The sequence below is a fragment of the Passer domesticus genome, chromosome W (genome assembly GCF_036417665.1).
Source record: "Passer domesticus isolate bPasDom1 chromosome W, bPasDom1.hap1, whole genome shotgun sequence".
In the NCBI taxonomy this organism is placed as follows: Eukaryota; Metazoa; Chordata; class Aves; order Passeriformes; family Passeridae; genus Passer; species Passer domesticus.
The window spans coordinates 9,573,852-9,591,390 of NC_087511.1; the positions used below are offsets into that span (position 1 = coordinate 9,573,852).

The window sequence follows — 17,539 nt, forward strand, 5'->3', positions numbered from 1 at the left end:
CCTTTGTACTTGGCACTGGCAAGGCCACACCTCAAATACTGTGTCCAGTTTTGGGCCCCTCACTACTAGAAAGACATTGAGGTGCTGGAGTGTGTCCAAAGAAAGGTAACAAAGCTGGTGAAGGGTCTGGAGCACAAGTGAAGAATGACTGCAGGAGCTGGGGTTGTTTAGTCTGGAGAAAGGAGGCTCAGGGGACACCTTATCGATCTCTACAACTATCTGAAAGGAGGTTGTGATGAGGTGGAGATCGGTCCCTTCTCCCAGGTAACAAGTGACAGGATGAGAGGAAAAGGCCTCAAGTTGCGCCAGGGCAGGTTTAGATTGGATTTTAGGAAAAATTTCTTCACTGAAAGCATTGTCAAGCACTGGAACAGGCTGCCCGGGGAAATTATTGAGTCATCATCCCTGGAGGTATTTGAAACATGTAGATGTAGAGCTCAGAGACATGGTTTAGTGATGGACTTGGTAGTGTTGGATTTGATGATCTTAAAGGTCCTTTCCAAGATAAATTATTCTTTAATTCTGATTCTATGATCTACAAGAGCTCTTTAATAACATTTTAGTTAGAACCCATTAGTCATCCTCACTATATTCTCTAAAATTCATATCCCTCCTTTTCCACCATTAACTTATATACTTCAAAACAAGATTCTAAACTTCACTGTTAACTACTGGGAGTAGTCTGGAGGTGCTCAAGAAGTTGAGAGGGAACACAGCTGGGACACCTGACCCCAACTGACAAAAGGGATATTCCATACCATACGACGTCATGCTCAGCAATAAAACCAGGGGGAAGATTAGTCGGGGGTCTGCTGAGCATTGGTCAGTTGGTGGTGAGCAATTGTTTTCATTTGCAGCACTCACCTTTCTTGGATTTTATTTTTCTCTCTCTCTTTGGGTCTTTCCCCTCCTCTTTTCCTTACAATTTATTATAATTACTTTTAAATTATTAAACTGTTTTTATCTCAGCCCATGAGCTTTCTCATTTTTACCTTTCCAATTCTCTCCCACTGGGGGGAGGGGAAGAGTGAGCAAATGCCTGTGGTGCTTGGTTGCCATCTGGGGTTAAATCATGACACCTAAGGAAAAATTTATATAAAACCCCTTAATTTTGAAAAAAAAATACATTACATTGAAAAAGACTGTTCAAGTATGACAGAAAAACAGAGTTTCTGTCAATCAGTAATAATGATATGTACTCTTTTTGATGATTAAATGGAAAATTAAGCAGGTTGCTGATTTCATATGTTAACTGTAACATAAATTGACATTGGCCTGCCACCCCTTAACAGTGTTCCTGAACTATTATTTCCCAAATTAAAAAAATACATCTCTTATTATTAAGCAAGATAAAATTGTACAGAATTTTGATTTTAGATACAAGTGTTTGCATTAAAAGTACTAATAAGGTTAAGATAATAATACTAGGGTAAAATATGGGAGGATTTATAAACCCCATTTAAATTTAAAAAAATCAGAGCTGTATACACAAAGATTTATGTTCTCAGAGAGAAATATCATCTTAATAAATTATTTAGTCTGTAATACTTTTGGAAAGCAATTCATGCTGTAATGTTGATATTTAGATAAATGACAAATATAAGTTCATGACTAGTTTTTATGTTTAAAATGATTTTTCCTTAAGCTCCAATTTTCATTAGCAGAAGTTTGTATGTCCAGTTGAATGATACATTTATTTCTGAATGCTATGGTTATAGTCTATGATGAATAGGAAGATTTGTTTTGTGTAATCTTTGATGCATGGATACACCTTCTAAAATAGTTTAGACACTTGTTTATAATTTTACTATTTGAATCCTTCTCTACTGCATGACATAAACCATAGGGTCAGTGAAATTAATTTAAAATCCTTTTAAGCTTGCTACCTCATGCCTAAGAATGCATGTTAAAACAGGAATGATACATGAGTGGAAAATCATATTTAAGGAAAAATAAGACTAAGAAAACTTGCACAAGATGTTAAATAGCATTTAATTATGCTTCTCACATTTTCACCTTACTTTTGCTACATTTTAATTGCACATGTATAGGTTTCTCCCTTCACCAATTCAAGGTTCCAAAAATGACAATTGCTGTGCCATTTGAAAACATCTGTGAAACCACTGCCACTACACTCAGAAGGGAATCTTAGTTTTTCCTTAAGGACATTTCTTTTTTTCTTCATTTGAAGCACCATATCAAACTTTCATGAAAGCCATAGTTATATTGTCAGTGTGCAAATAAAAAATTTATTTCAGCAGAAAATAATTTAGATGTTGAAAAATTATTCCCCTCATAGCTAAAAGAAAAAAAAAAATTAAATTATTTCTTCTGAATTTTTCATTTTTACCTAGTCTGCTCCTAAAGTATATGTACATAAATTCAAATTTTAAATTTAAGCAAATATATAATATATACATTAATTTTTTTCAGAGCAAAGCCACTCCTCTTCATCAAAGACCTTGTTTTAATGCCCAAGAGCCTTTTCTTTTCCTACAGTGGAAAAGCACCTATCTTACCCACGTTCTTCATCACATTTTCTAGTGTTATACTAGATTCACATCTTCTTCCCAGAATCACAGAATAGTTATGGTTAGAAGGGACCTCTGGAGATTATCCAGTCCAACCCCCCTGCCAAGGCAGGGTCACCTAGAGCAGGTGACACAGAAACGCATCCAGGTGGGTTTTGAATGTCTCCAGATAGGGAGACTCCATCACTTCCCTGGGCAGCTATTACAGTGCTCTGGCACCCTCAATAGAAAGTTCTTCCTCATGTTGAGGCGGAACTTCTTGTATCTTAGTTTGTGGCCATTGCTCCTTGTCCTGTCGCCGGGCACCAATGAAAAGAGTCTGGGACCATCCTCTTGGCACCTGCCTTTGAGACATTTATATGCATTAATAAGATCCCCTGTCTTCTCTTCTCTTGACTAACCAGGCCCAGCTCCTGCAGTCTCTCCTCATAAGAGAGATGCTCCAGACCCCTAATCATATTTGTGGTCTCCACTGGACTGTCTCCAGTAGTTCCTTGTCTTTCTTACTCTGAAGAGCCCAGAACTGAGCACAATACTCCAGATATGGCCTCACTAGGGCCAAGTAGAGGGGGAGGATGACCTGCCTTGACCTGCTGGCCGCACTCTTCCTGATGCATCCCAAGATCCCATTGCCCCCCCTAGCCACAAGGGCACAGACAGCTCATAGTCAACTTGTCATCCACCAAGACTCCCAAGTCCTTCTCTGCAGAGCTGCTCTCTAGTAGGTCAGCCCCCAACCGGTACTGGTACTTGGGGTTATTCCTCCCCAGGTGCAGGACCATACACTTGCTCTTGTGGAACCAAGTGGGCCTTGGCCTTCCTCGTCACATCCCTGCATATTCTGACAATATCCCTATAGTCCTCCCATGTGGCCAGTCCCTTTTTCCACATGCCATAATTTTTCTTCTTCCATTTGAGATTTGCTAGAAGCTTCCTGCTCATTCATGCAGGTCTCCTTCCACCTTTGCTTGATTTATTGTTCATGGGGATATACTGGTCTTGAGCTTGGTGGAAGTGATGCTTGAATACTGATGAGCTTTCTTGGACCCCCTTCTCTTCTAGGGCCCTAACCCATGGGATACCTCTAAGTAGGTCTTTGAAGAAGTCAAAGTTAGCTTTCCAGAAGTTCAGAGTTCTAGTCCTGCTTACTGCTTTGCTTCCTCCATGCAGGATCCTGAGTTCCACCCTCATGGTCACTACAGCCAAGGCTGCCCCCAACCTTCATGTCTTCAAATAGTCCCTCCTGGTTTGTTAGCACAAGGTTCAGCAATGCATCTCTCCTCATTGGCTCTTCCACCACTTGCCTCAAAAAGTTTTCATCAATAATCTGCAGGAACTTCCCAGACTGTGTGTGCCAAACTGTGTTGTCTCTCCAACAAATATCAGGGTGGTTGAGGACACCCAGGAGAACCGGAGCCTGTGACCATGAGGCTATTTCCAGCTGTCCATAGAAAGCCTCATGAACTACCTCCTCCTGATCAGGTGGTCTGTAGCAAACAGCCACAACAATGTCACCCATATCAGCCTGTCCCTTAATTCTCACCCATAAACTCTCAACTGATTCATCTGCCCCTGGGTAGAACTTGATACATTCCAATTGCTGTCTCACATAAAGAGCAACTCTACCACCTTGCCTCACTGACCCGTCTTTTCTAAATGGTACACAGCCATCCATAACAACATTGCAGTCATGTGAGTTATCCCACCATGTCTCAGTAATTGCAATGAGATCATGGCCCTGGGACCACACAGAGATTTCCAGTTCTTCCTGTTTATTCCCCATGCTGTATGTGTTTGTATACAGGCACTTCAGAGAGGTAATCAAGCACACAAGTTACCTAGAATAGGTCTAAGAGGATCCACCACAGCCATACACAGCCTCAATGTGGTTAGCCCTGTGATTTTTATCCTGAGAGGCAGCCAAGGAACATCTGTCGCTGCACTGGTTGGCATGGCCTACTCCCTGTGAGGAAGTGATGGCATGAGCATTGCCACTTTGGACCCCATTTCCTGAGTCCTTCAGTTTAAAGCCTGTCTCACCAAACTGGCCAGCCTATTGCCAAAAATTCTCTTGCCCTTTTTAGACAGGTGGATCCCATCCCTCCCTAACAGACTATAATCATTGTCATAAAAACCAAAACCTTCTTGATGGCACCAGCCACAATGCCAGACATTGATGTGCACTACATGTCTGCTTCTGGCCGTCCCCAATTCTCTAACCAGTAGGACAGATGAGAAGATGACTTAGGCACTGATGTTTTTCACCTGCCTTGCCAGGGCTTTATAGTCTTCCTTGATCCTATCTATTTTTTGGCTTGCAGCATCATTTGTACCCATATGAAAAAGTAGTAGTGGGTACTAGTCCATGCTCTTCACAAGTTGGGGTATCCTCTCAGTAACATCATGGATACTACCCCCTGGTAGGCAGCATATCTTTTGTGACTGTTTATCAGGCTGGCAGGTGGGGGCCTCAGTGCCCCTTAATAGAGCCACACACTATGAGCACTCAAAGTTTCTTTTTATGGTAACTGCTGTGTGCTGCTGGTGTGGATTCTCCTTGCTGGCCTTGCTCATTGACATCTAAAGCCTTTAAAGCATCAAATCTGGTTTTGGTCTGGACATTGGAGGGTGGAGGTTGAATTGGAACCCTGCTTTTGTGGGTCACCAGGTTCCAAGGTGCCTCATGCTCAGTGGTATCCATTGTAGGTGGATGGTTCCAAAGCCACATTATCTATCTCCATTTCAGCCCCTCTAATACTGTGCAGCCTATTAACTGTCATGTAATTCAGCCACCTGCCTCAACAGGTCATCAACCTGTGCATGCTTTGTGCAGGTACCAGACTTTTCTCCAGGAGAAGCATCCGGGCATTCATTGCAAGCTACCACCTGTACTGACATCTTCCCTACCAGTTCCAGCTGGGTTGGAAGCATCAGACTTCTTAGGGGCTATCTCAGTAGACACACTGTTTTTGGCTCCGAGACAAGTGCCTACCATTATGGCTGAGACCTAGAGCACTTAGCACTTACCTGAGCTCTGGACCTACTTTCAGATTGCACCACCCTCCCCATATGCCCTGCCCATGTGAACTGCAGTGTCACATCCTTCTGACGTGCCACATCCTGTTTGCTCGCCCTGTTCAACACTTTTTGGGTTGCTCATGCTTTCTGGAGTTGTTTAAATCTCCCACAGTGCTCCTGGCTATGACCCCTCCTTGTCTGATTGGCTCACAAGAGCTTCCAAGCTCTGATATGGCTCTGGGCTGCTGATCAGGCTGGACTGCTGATTCTTCCTTTTCCTTACCTTACAGAATCACAGAACCACTAGGTTGGAAGAGACCTTAAAGGTCATCGAGTCCAACCCATGCCCTAACACCTCAACTAAACCATGGCACTGAGTGCCACATCCAATCTTTTTTCAAACACATCCAGGAATGGTGACTCCACCACCTCCCCAGGCAGATGATTCCAGTACTTTATCACTCTTTCAGTAAAAAACTTTTCCCTAACATCCAACCTAAATTTCTCTTGGTTCAGCCTAAGACTGTCATTTCGTTCTGTCAGTTGCTGCCTGACACCTTCAATTCCTTTAGAATTCCTGACCTTTTCTCAACACTTTTATAATCTATCCTTTTCTCTCTAAACCAGTATCTCCTTTATATTCCCTCCTAATTATTGCAGAATCATCTGCATTGGCTTTCACTACATATGCATCACCTCTTCAGTCTATACAAATTATTGCAACAAATTCCTCTTCCCTGGCCAGGCTGATCCCCCAACATTCCTTTCTGAAACCTTACATAACTTATACTTTCAAAATAAGACTCAACTGAAAAATACAGTCCAACAGAATCAGAAAATGCTCCAAAGTACAGTTGAAATAGTGAAACAGAAATATTTTAAATAATAACACTAGAACATAAGTAATACCTAATTGAAAATATATTCTGATATAAATGATACCTAGTTTTCAAAAGTTTGAAACAAAGCTTAAAAAGAGTTAACCACAGTAAGCTTCATATAAATCTTTACTAAGTGGTCAGGTAGTTGAAGTAGACAGTCATTGTAGATCCCTTCCAACTGGAACAAAGTTTTTTTTTAAAAAAAGGAAAAAGCTAAATTACACATACTAAAGGAGTCTTGAACAAAAGTCATGGATTTTCATATTCAGTTCCTGTTTTCCAACTCCCGTTTCCCTCCTCGATCTCCCCATGCAGCACATTCTCCAATGTTGGTGGGGCTGCATAGGTAATTAATCATGTCACAGAAGTGTGTGCTGAGCCAGTTGCTTCAGAAGCCCCTTTAATTCCCTGACAAATCCCAATCATGCATTACTTACAGTTTTACTTCACATGTCTTTCTGCATTTGCCCAAGAACCTGCAGGGAGATCAGCTTAGAAGTACAAAATTACATTGCTTTTGAATTTTATATCTATATTGAATTTATTTTTAAAATCCATTTTCCTTTCAAAGGAATAAATGTGAATATTCAGTAACTCAAATGAATGTCATTTTTATGAGATATTGCACACATTTCATAGTAATCTACTTATAGAATCATGCATATATATTTCTGGTGTTTGACAAATATTCTAGTTCAAGAAATAAACTCTGAAAACTCTATGTCTGCTTATATAGATATTTTAGTTCCATCAAAATAAAATTGAGTAAAACAGTGAAAAGGAATTGGTTTTGCATCCTTGTACAAAATTTGTTCTTCACTACAACTATTGAAATGCATCATTCTGTCTTGCCAGGGTTTTTTGTTTTCCCAAAATTAACAGACACCTACCTGTTGCTGAACCGGTACCTGCTGTACAACCTGTGTGGGCACTGCTGCCTGGCCAGCCACAGATGCTTGTAAAGTCACAGTTGAACCTGTGTCTGACCCAGACTCTGGTGTCTGCATCGTGGTCTCTGAATAAAATTAAAATGTAAAATTAAAAGTTCAGCACAAACTTCTTTGCTTTTTGTCACTTATTCACATATTAAAATAACTATATTCACCCAAAATCTAATCTGTACACAGACATATTTATTTTTCATTTTTTAAAATGCTGCTTTGGCCTAAAATATTAGAAAATCCATATTCTATATTCTATATTTGATACGCTATATTATTACTTTGTCTAATCTAAGGTCTGCTTAGAGCTTGCAGCACATCAAGAAGAGAATAAGCTTTGGACTTCATTATTTTTTTTTCTAACCGTTTACAGTCTGCTTTGTAATAGCAAATAGATTTATCAAGTCAGAAGCAAGGTGCACACAAACCTATTTACTGCTTTAAAGTAAAGAACTTTTAGAAAAACATCTGTTCACAGGCCTGATTCTTCTCTAACTGCACTTGTATACATAAGCTGCAACTATTATTGAATTTTGCGAGGAGACTCAAAACCTTTTACCATATTAAGACAACACACTTTAAGCTACTTATATGCACAAAAATAATTCTAGAAGCTGCACATATAAATGTTTACTTCTTAATTAAGCATGCCTTCACAAAAAGACTTGCAATTGTCAATGCAAAAAACCTGAATGATGGAAAGATTTCAAACTAAGTCATCACAATTCTAAAGAACAAAAAGAGTAATTCATGTAGTAATCACAGTACAAATAAATATTAGTACCTTCAATATCATCAGCTTTCAGAGAGAACTAACATACACTGAATAAAGTATACTGCAAGAACACAATGGGTAAAATATACAATACCAGAAAAAAATTTCTCTTTCTGTTTTCTTCCCTGAAACGGTTAAAATCCTTATGTACTAAAATATTAAAAGTTTTCTCTTACCTTACTTGCCCTCAAGATATCTTATTTAATAATGCAAATCAACAGAAACATTTCTCACTTATTTATGTGACTTCAGGAACAACTCATTAAAATCAGAAATAAGTCAAAGTCCTGCCATCAGCTTGTAAATGACTACACATTCTTCAAAGCCGTCCTTCCTCTGGTTTACTGAGTTGCACTATAAATTTTTCATATTCAAATGCTGAGTTAAAGCTCTGATAGGTGATAGAATGAGGGGCTTCAGCCTGAGAAGAAGAACCTGGAAAGCATTTTAAAGGTGAAAAAGTGACTCAAGTAAGCTTTTTTAGCAGATAGTGTCAATGTAATCACTAGAGTTATAAACAGGTATTTTACCCCTACATGAAGTTGTGGCACTGACATTTTTAAGAGGACTATTCAAAATTTGGATCCATCACAGAAATGGTCCAACAGTTAAGGAAAATGCCTTACAAAGAAAACCTATTTAAATTATCATAAAGAAGACTGAAGATTACTTACTCTGCTGGGTTTGTGTGGCCGGGTTTTGTGAGTTGGGGGGGGCTACAGGGGGAGCTTCTGAGGGAAGCTGCTAGAAGCTTCATCCCTGTCTGACAGAGCCAAAGCCAGACAGCTCCAAGAAAGACCCACTACTGGCCAAGGCTGAGACAATCAGTATTGGTAATAACACATTTGTCATAATATATTTAAGAAGGAAAAAAAAAGGTATTGCATAGGTGTAATTGCAGTTCAGATAAGAGTGGAGAGAGAACATGTGAGAGAAGCAACTCTGCAGGCACCAAGGAGAGTGAAGAAGGAAGAAGAGGTGCTCCAGGTGCCAGAGCTCAGATTCCTCTGCAGCCTGTGGTGAAGAACATGGTGAAGGAGCGGTGACCGTGCAGCCCATGGAAGAGCCCCACATTGGAACAGGTGGATGCCTGAGAGGAGGCTGTTATCTTGTGGGAGGCCCATGCTAGAGCAGGGTCCTGGCCGGGACCTGCGGACTCATGGAGAGAGGAGCCCACACTGAACCGGGTTTGCCGGTAGCACTTGTGACCCTGTGGGGGACCCACAGTGGAGCAGGCTGTGCCTGAAGAACTGCACCCCATGGAAAGGGATCCACACTGGGGCAGTACCTGAAGAACTGTAGCCTGTAGGAAGGACTCATGTTGCAGAAGTTTGTGGAGGACTGTCTCCCATGGGAAGGACCCCATGCTGGAGCAGGGGAAGGACTCCGACTCCTCTCCCTGAGCAGCAGCAGGAACAACGCATGATGAACTGACTGTAATCCCCATTCTCTGTCTCCCTGTGCTGCTGGGGAGGGAGGAGGTGGAGCCCAGGAAGGAGGGAGAGGTGGGGGGAAGGTGTTTTTAAGATTTGTTTTGCTTCCCGTTGACCTGCTCTGATTTTGATTGGTAATAAATTCAATTAATTTCCCCAAGTTGAGTCTGTTTTGCCTGTGATAGTAATCAACAAGCGATCTCTCCTGGTCCTTAATTCATGAGCCTTCCATTACATTTTCTCTCCCCTGTCTAGATGAAGAAGGGAGCAATAGAGCAGCTTTGGTGGGTACCTGGCATCCAGCCAGGGTCAAATGACCACACTTATACATAACAGGAATTAGAGTAATCTTCCGTTTTGCACAGAATTACAGAATTGTTTAGGTTGGAAGGAACCTTTTGAGATCATCTACTCCAACCCTCCTGCTCAAAACAGGGTCACCTAGAACAAGTTGCCACGTCCAGTTGGGTTCTTAATACCTCCCAGGATAGACACTTCACAATATCTTTGTAAAACCTGCTATAGTTCTTGACCAACCTCACAGTAAAAAACTGTATTTGAGTATTCAGATGGAATTTCCAGGTTTTTTCCATTCGTGCCCATTGCCTCCTGTCCTGTCAATGAGCACCACTGAGAAGAGTCTTGCTCCCTCATCTTCACTCCCACCCATTGGGTATTTATGCACAGTGATAAGCTCCTCCCTGAGCCTTCCCTTTCCAAGCTGAATAGTCTCAGATGTTTCAGCCTCTCCTCATATGGCATATGCTCCAGTACCTTAATCATCATTGTAGTCCTTTGCTGCCATTGCCCTTTCTTGTACTGAGGAGCCCAGAACTGAACATGTGGCCTCACTAGCACTGAGAGGAAGGATCTACCTCAAATACTAGCAATGCTCTTCCTAATGTAGCCAAGGATACTATTGGCCTCTTTTGTCATTAGGGTGCATTGCTGGCTCATGTTCAGCTTCTTCTCCATCAGGACACATTTCTTCTCCCCAAAGCTACTTTCTAGCTAGTCATCCTGCAGCCTGTACTGGTGCCTGGGGTAAATCCTCCCCAGATGCAGGACTCTGCATTCCCACCTGTTGAATATCATGAGATCCTTCTCTGCCAGTTCTTTAGAGTGTAAAGAGCTCTCTGAATGGCACAAGCGACATCTGGTCTATCAACAGCTCCTCCCAATTTCATATCTGTTGCTGGGGTCATTCAGCCTGGAAAAGCGAAGACTCCAGGGAGATCTTATAGTGGCCTTTTAACACTTAAAGAGGGCTTCTAAAAAATATGGAGAGACTTTTTACCAGAGCCAGTAGTATCAGGAAAACGGGCAATGGTTTTCAACTAATTTAGATGGGAAAGTTATTTAGATGATCTAATGAAAGGTGCCCTTGTCCATGAGAGCAATTTGCTGATGATACCAAACTGGGGGGAGCTGCTGAATCTCTTGAGGGACAAGAAGCCATGCAAAGGGATCTGGATAGACTGGAGCAATCATCAATGGCATGAAAATTAAAAAGTCCAAATGCCAGATTCTGCACCTGTGACAGAGTGATGCCAGGCACAATTATAGATTGGGAGAGTGTAGGAATGTGCCCTCTGTTAACAGAGTGACCAAATTATCCTTTGTCTCCTTAAAAAGGAAAAAAAACCCAGAAGTTTCTATCCTCTATTTGGTAAAAATACACCTTATAGGACCTTGGGGACTTCACCTCAAACCTAAGGATACCCAATTGGACAGAGGCCAAAAAGTCCTGCCTAAGCAATTCACTAGAAAAAGAAGAGAACAAAGGAAATAATCGCTTTTGTAGGGTGTTTTTAGCAGGAGCAAGAACTGCTTGCCCCTAGCTCGGGTTTTCTCTGTAAAGAGCTTTGTTATTTTGCCTTTTATTAAAACTTTTGTTTCCAACACTACCTCACAACTCATCCTGCTGATTTTATGCCATTTGAGGTAGCTGGGCTATCTCGGGTGTAATACGTTTCTCTGAGAGCTCATAAGACCTGGCTCGAGGAGAAAACATATCAGGAGAGTAGTGGCTGGAGAGCAGCCTTGCAGAAAGGGATCTGGGGGTGCTGGTTGACAGGAAGCTCAATATGAGTCAGCAGTGAGCCCTGGCAACCAAGAAGACAAACCTCATCTTGGGGGGCATTAGGAACAACCTGACCGTAAAGGGATTCCCTGCTCATGACAGCGGGGTTGGACCTTTAAAGGTCCCTTCCAACCCAAATCATATGATGATGATTCAGAGCTATAGCCTGTCCAACTACTGATGGTACAACCCTCACTCACTCCTGTAGCTGACACCACAGGCCCCAGGGTGCCTACACCCCCCAGTCTGACTCCAGTAGCTGGGCACCAAATCTCACTCACACAAACATGGGTCTCACCAGCTGCTGGCACCTGTTCCTTGCTGCACACATACTGTCCTAGTTTCAGCTGGGATAGAATTCATTTTCTTCTCAGTAGCTGGTACAGCACTGTCTTTTGAATCCAGTGTGAGAATAATGCTGATAACACAGATGTTTTGGTTGTTGCTGAGCAGTGCTTACCCTGAGCCAAAGGCTTTTCAGTGTCTCATGCTCTGCCAGGGAGGAGATGCACAAGAAGCTGGGAGGAACATACTCCAGACAGCTGACCTGAACTGCCCAAAGGGATAGTCTGTACAATAGAACATCATGCTCAGTGAATAAACTGGGAGGAGTTAGCCAGAAGGGGCCAATTGCTGCTTGGTCAGTGGGTGGTGAGCATTTGTATTGTGCATCATTTTTTTTTCTTGGGTTTTACCTTCCTCTCTCCCTCTCATTTTTATTAAAACTATTAGCAGTAGCATTAGTATTACCATATTACCATCATTATTATTATATCTTACTTTGTTTCAATTATTACACTGTTCTTATCTCAACCTATGAGTTTAATTTTCTTTCCTGATTCTCCTTCCCATCACAATGGGGATGGGGGCAAAGGGAAGTGAGTGAGCAGCTGTGTGTGGTATTTAGTTGCCAGTTGGGCAACACATACACAGAGGACAGATAGTGAGATTAAGCAGGGCGATAGTTAAGAAAATATTTTAAAAGAAAATATAAGAAAATAGGACATTGTGCAGTGATCAGGCATGGGGCTCAACCTGACAAGCATACTGACTGGTTCCATTTTACCTGTGACTGGAAACTTTTATCCTCCTTTCTATCTATCCCCCCTCTTTGTCTCTCCCTGCTTCCTGTTTCCCCTGTAATTCCCTTAATCAGTTTGTATAGTTCTATCAATTCCTGCCTCTATCCCAGTTTGATGTCTGGGATCCCCCCTGGTTTAACATCTTATCAGTTGCAAAGTCCATGTTGATCTTCCTGAAAGTGGTGCATGTCGTTTCTTGACAGTCCATTAATTAGTGTGACTGGAGAGGTTTGTTTCTTGTCATTGTCTCCCATTGTAGTGGAGATCCAGATGAACCCGTGTAGTGGTTTAGAAATTGTACTCCCCAATTAATGTTTCCACTGAGACTCTCCAAGCCACACTGCTGCTCACTCATTCCCCCGCCTCCCCCTTGCCATGGCAGGCTGGAGAGGAGAATTTGAGGCACAAAAGGTAAAGATCACAGGTTGAGAGAAGAACAATTTACTGGAAACAGCAACAGCAACAATATTAATAACAAAGGTATGCAAAAAGAGATAATGATTCATATGCAAATAATGCTCACCATGGAGCCAGCAAAAAAAACCCAATCATCTTCCCCTCACTACATTTTCTCCACCAGAAGGCACCCCTTCTATCTGGAAGAAAGAGTCCCTTCCCCCTGCCCCCAGCAATGAGGTGGTGTTGAATAACTCCCATGTTCTAGCTTCACCCCACCCCAGCTACTGCAAAAAATTAACCCTGTCCTGGTTGGGACCAGAACAAGAAAACATGGGAACCCCCTGGCAATAGACAATATCCAATCACTCTCCAAACTGCCAAACTATGCCAACCCTGGAAGAGACTCCCTTCCTCCCACCCCGATAATGACATGAGGTGGTATAGAATAACCTCCAGGTCCTAGCCATGCCACTCCTGGCCAGAACCAGGACAACCTGGAATCACGTCAAGTAGCTAGTCAAAGGTGTGTTGAACAGGAAGGCTGGAAGCTGGTCACTGTCCATACTTGAAGGAAGGCCCCTCTGCCTGAAAACTTGACAATGACAAGTAGGACTGGCACTTTTTATAACAAGTATGAAGCCCTGGAACCAGGACAGTCAACTGATGAGGTGGAGCAAGGTCCTTCTGGGATAGAGGGGCTACTTAGGGCAACACAATCTACCCCCTGCATCATGACCACCTCTGTTATGAGGAGAAGAAAGGTAGTTGTCATACATAACTCCCTTCTAAGGGGAACAGAGGGCCCCATATGCAGACCAGATACAACCCACAGGGAAGTCTGCTGCCTCCCAGGGGCTCGGGTAAGGGACATTACTGGAAAACTCTCCAGTCTAATAAGGTCCTGTGATTATTATCTGTTATAGGTTCTTCAAGTCAGTAATGATAACAAAGAGACGTCCAAGGTCAATCAAAAGGGATTTCAAGACCTAGGGACAACTGTTTGAAAGACTGAGAGCAAAGGTAGTCTTTTCCTTGATCCTTCCAGTAGCAAGGTATAATATAGAAAGGAACAGGCAGATCCATCAGATCAACACATGGCTACGGGGCTGGTGTCATGGGAAAAACTTTGGGTTTTATGACCATGGGGTGATTACTCAGCACCTGATCTACTGACACCTGATGAGATGCACGTATCTCAGAGGGGAAAAATGGTTCTAGCACAGGAACTAGTGAGGCATTAAACTAGATTGGAAGGGGAAAGGGATGAAACCAGGCTTGCCAGTGATAGACAGTGGGACAGTGTGCCAAAACATGACGAGGTGAGCACTAGTGGGATCCCTCAATTGGCCAATCAGCTCCATAAGGTATCAGCTACAATAATCCACATCTGAAGTGTTTCTATACCAACACATGAAGCATGAGGAACAAACAAGACGGGCTCAAAGCTTTGGCCCTGTGTTGATTTGGCACAGCCTGGTTTTTGGTAGCGGGATGGGGGGGGGGGGGGCAGGGCACAGAAGTGGCTTCTGTGAGAAGCTGCTAGAAGTTTCCACCATGTCTGACAGAGCCAATCTCTGATGGTTCTGAAGATAGACATGCTGCTGGCCCAATTAGAGAAGTTGGTAACACCTCTGTGATGACATAATTAAGAAGAAAATCAAAACAGTGCTTGCGTGGTTTTTTTCCCAGGGGTGGCGAGGCACTGCCACCTGGGCCATCCCAGCACAGCCTGCAGTGACGAGCTGCTGTGGCTGCCACCATCCTGGCGTGTCCTGCAGTGAGCCTTGCCTGCCTGGCTGCCCCTAGCCAGCTATGCCACAGGCAGAAGGGCAGGGGCAGCAGGGGCAGCTTCTCTTTCCCAGCACCCCATATGAAGAGAGGTGTTAAATAGTGCCAGTGCCATGGCAGCTGCCACTACTCACTTGGTGGCAGTGGGGCCACATGGTTGGCAGCAAAAACATGGCAAGCGACTCTCTGGTATGAAACTTAGACAAAATCAACCTCTCGGTGCTGTGGGATGCTGTAGGAATCTTTGAATTACTAGAACTTGTTGGCAATGGTACCTACAAGCAGCAGTTTTTCTTCTAGTCAGAGAAGAAGAGAAAGTGAAGACGTGAGCAAAAACAACATGACAGCACCAAGGTCGGTGGAAAAAAAAGAGGGGGAAGAAATGCTCCAAGTGTCAGAGCCAAGATTCTTCTGTAAGCCATAATGAAGAACATGGTGAAATAAACTTATCCCCCTATAATCCATGAAGTCCATGGGGGATGCAGAAATCCACTCACAGCGCATGAGAGAAGTGCTCATGCCAGAGCGCATAGATGCTAGAGAAAGCTGTGATCCAGTAGGAAACCCAAATAGAGGGCCCCTGCTCCCAGAGATAAAGAGAGCCCCTGCTCCCAAACTAGAGCAGCCTATCCTTAAAAGACTGCACCCTGTGGATGAGTGACCCATGCCACAACAGTTTTGGAAAAACTGTTTGCCCATGGGAGGGACCCCATGGCATAGCAGAGAAAAGAATCCCCTCCCTGAGCGAACAAAAAAGAAAATCTCGAATGACAAACTAACCAAAAGCCCCATGCACTGTCTCCCTGCACTGTTGGTGAGAAAGAGAGAGGGGCTAGGAGGGGGAAAAAAAGTGTTTTAAAAGCTTATTTTACTTCTCATTATCCTCCTCTGACTCTGATAATAATAAATTTACCTTATACCTTTAAATTTGAACCACTTTTGCCCTTAAAGTGTTTTTCTCCCAGTCCTTATCTCAACTCATGAGCCCTTTGTTAACTTTTTTTCCCTCTCTCCTGCCCAACTATAACAGAAGAGAATGAACAAACGACTTTTGTAGGTGCCTAGCATTTGGTGAATAACAAACCACGACAGTCCAGACCCAGAGATTTTACATCGTTGGCATAAGTGAAACCTGATGTGATGAGTCCTGTGACTGGAGTGCCATGTTGGACAGTTACAGGCTCTTCAGGAGGGATAGGCAGGGCAGGCAAGGCGGGGGGGGGGGGGGGGGGGGAGAGGGTGGAGTTGCATGTATTGGAGGGGCTGGAACGTATGGAGCTTACAGATGGCAATGGTGCAGTTGAGAGCATCTGGGTAAGGATTAAGAGACAACCAAATAATGCAGATGTCATTGTGGGAGTCCAGTATAGATCTCCTAGCCAGGACGATGATACCAATGAATTATCCTTTGAAGAACTAAGAAACCTCTAAATCAACTGCCCTTGTCTTTATGGGGGAATTCAACATGCTTGATGTTAACTGGGAGCACCACATAGATGGTACAAACAAGTCCAGAAGATTCCTAAGAAACCTGAATGACAACTTTATGGAACAAGTACTAAGAGAGCTGACTAGGAAAGACGCCTGCCTTGATTTGTTGCTCGTCAACAGAGAGGGTCTTGTGAGAGAAGTGGAGATTGGCAGCTGTCTTGGCCACAGCAACCACAAAAAGATAAGAGTTTAAAATCTCTGTTGACAGAAGGAAAAGTGCTAGCAAAACCTCAACTCTGAACATGACGAGAGCAGACTTCAGGCTGCTCAGGGAATTAGTGAGTAAGGTCCCCATGGAAAATGTTGTCAAAGGTGCTGGGTCCATCAGTGCTGGTCACTTTTAAACACCACATGTTAAAAGCACAGAGGCAGGCAATTCCCAAATGTCAGGTGAGGCAGAATGCTGGTTTGGGTGAGCAGGGAATTTCCTCTGTAGCTAAGAGCAAAAAGTAAAGTATATGCCAAGTGGAAGCAAGATCAGGTGACATGGGAAGAATAAAAGGGTGCTGTTCACCACTGTAGGGAGATATGTGCAACCAAAGCTTAGTTGGAGTTGAAGCTGCCAGAACTGTGGGAGACAATAAATGGGGTTTTTTAAATGCATTAGTGGCTATAGGCAGTGCAGAAATTACATCAGCCCATTACAGGATGAGGATGATCATCTCACAAACAGGGACATGGACAAGGCAGATATGTTTAATGCTTTCTTTGCCTCTGTCTACAACACCGATGACAGACTAACAGGGTCCCAGTGCCCAGAGCTGGAGGACCATGGCTGTAAGAATTATCAACTCCCAGTTGACCCTGAAGTTTTGAAGGATCTGATGTTCCAGCTGGATCCTAATAAATTTATGAGGCCTGATGGGATTCATACAAGAATGTAGGAATGTGCCCCCTGTTGATGGAGTGACCAAATTGTTCTTTGCTTAAAAAGGCAAAAAGCCCAGAAGTTTCTCTCATCAATTTGGTAAAAAGACACGTCATAGGACCTTTGGGACTTTACCTCAAACCTAGGGCTGCCCAATTGGAGAGAGGCCAAAAGGTCCCACCTAGGTAATTGACTAGAAAAAGAAGAGAACAAAGGAATCAATCACTTTTGTAGGGTGTTTTTAGCAGA

General features: G+C 43.0%; 1 protein-coding gene across 4 annotated transcripts in view; it reads right to left on the reverse strand.

Moving 5' to 3' along the window:
- LOC135289144 (transcription factor RFX3-like) overlaps positions 1-17,539 on the reverse strand; it is a 193,757-nt gene that overhangs the window by 138,975 nt on the left and 37,243 nt on the right. For all 4 annotated transcript variants that reach the window (XM_064402541.1, XM_064402540.1, XM_064402543.1 and 1 more), the window contains exon 2: positions 7,321-7,445. In XM_064402541.1, coding sequence (XP_064258611.1) covers positions 7,321-7,437 — 117 coding nt within the window. In that variant the 5' untranslated portion in view covers positions 7,438-7,445. The remainder of the gene's footprint in view (positions 1-7,320; positions 7,446-17,539) is intronic.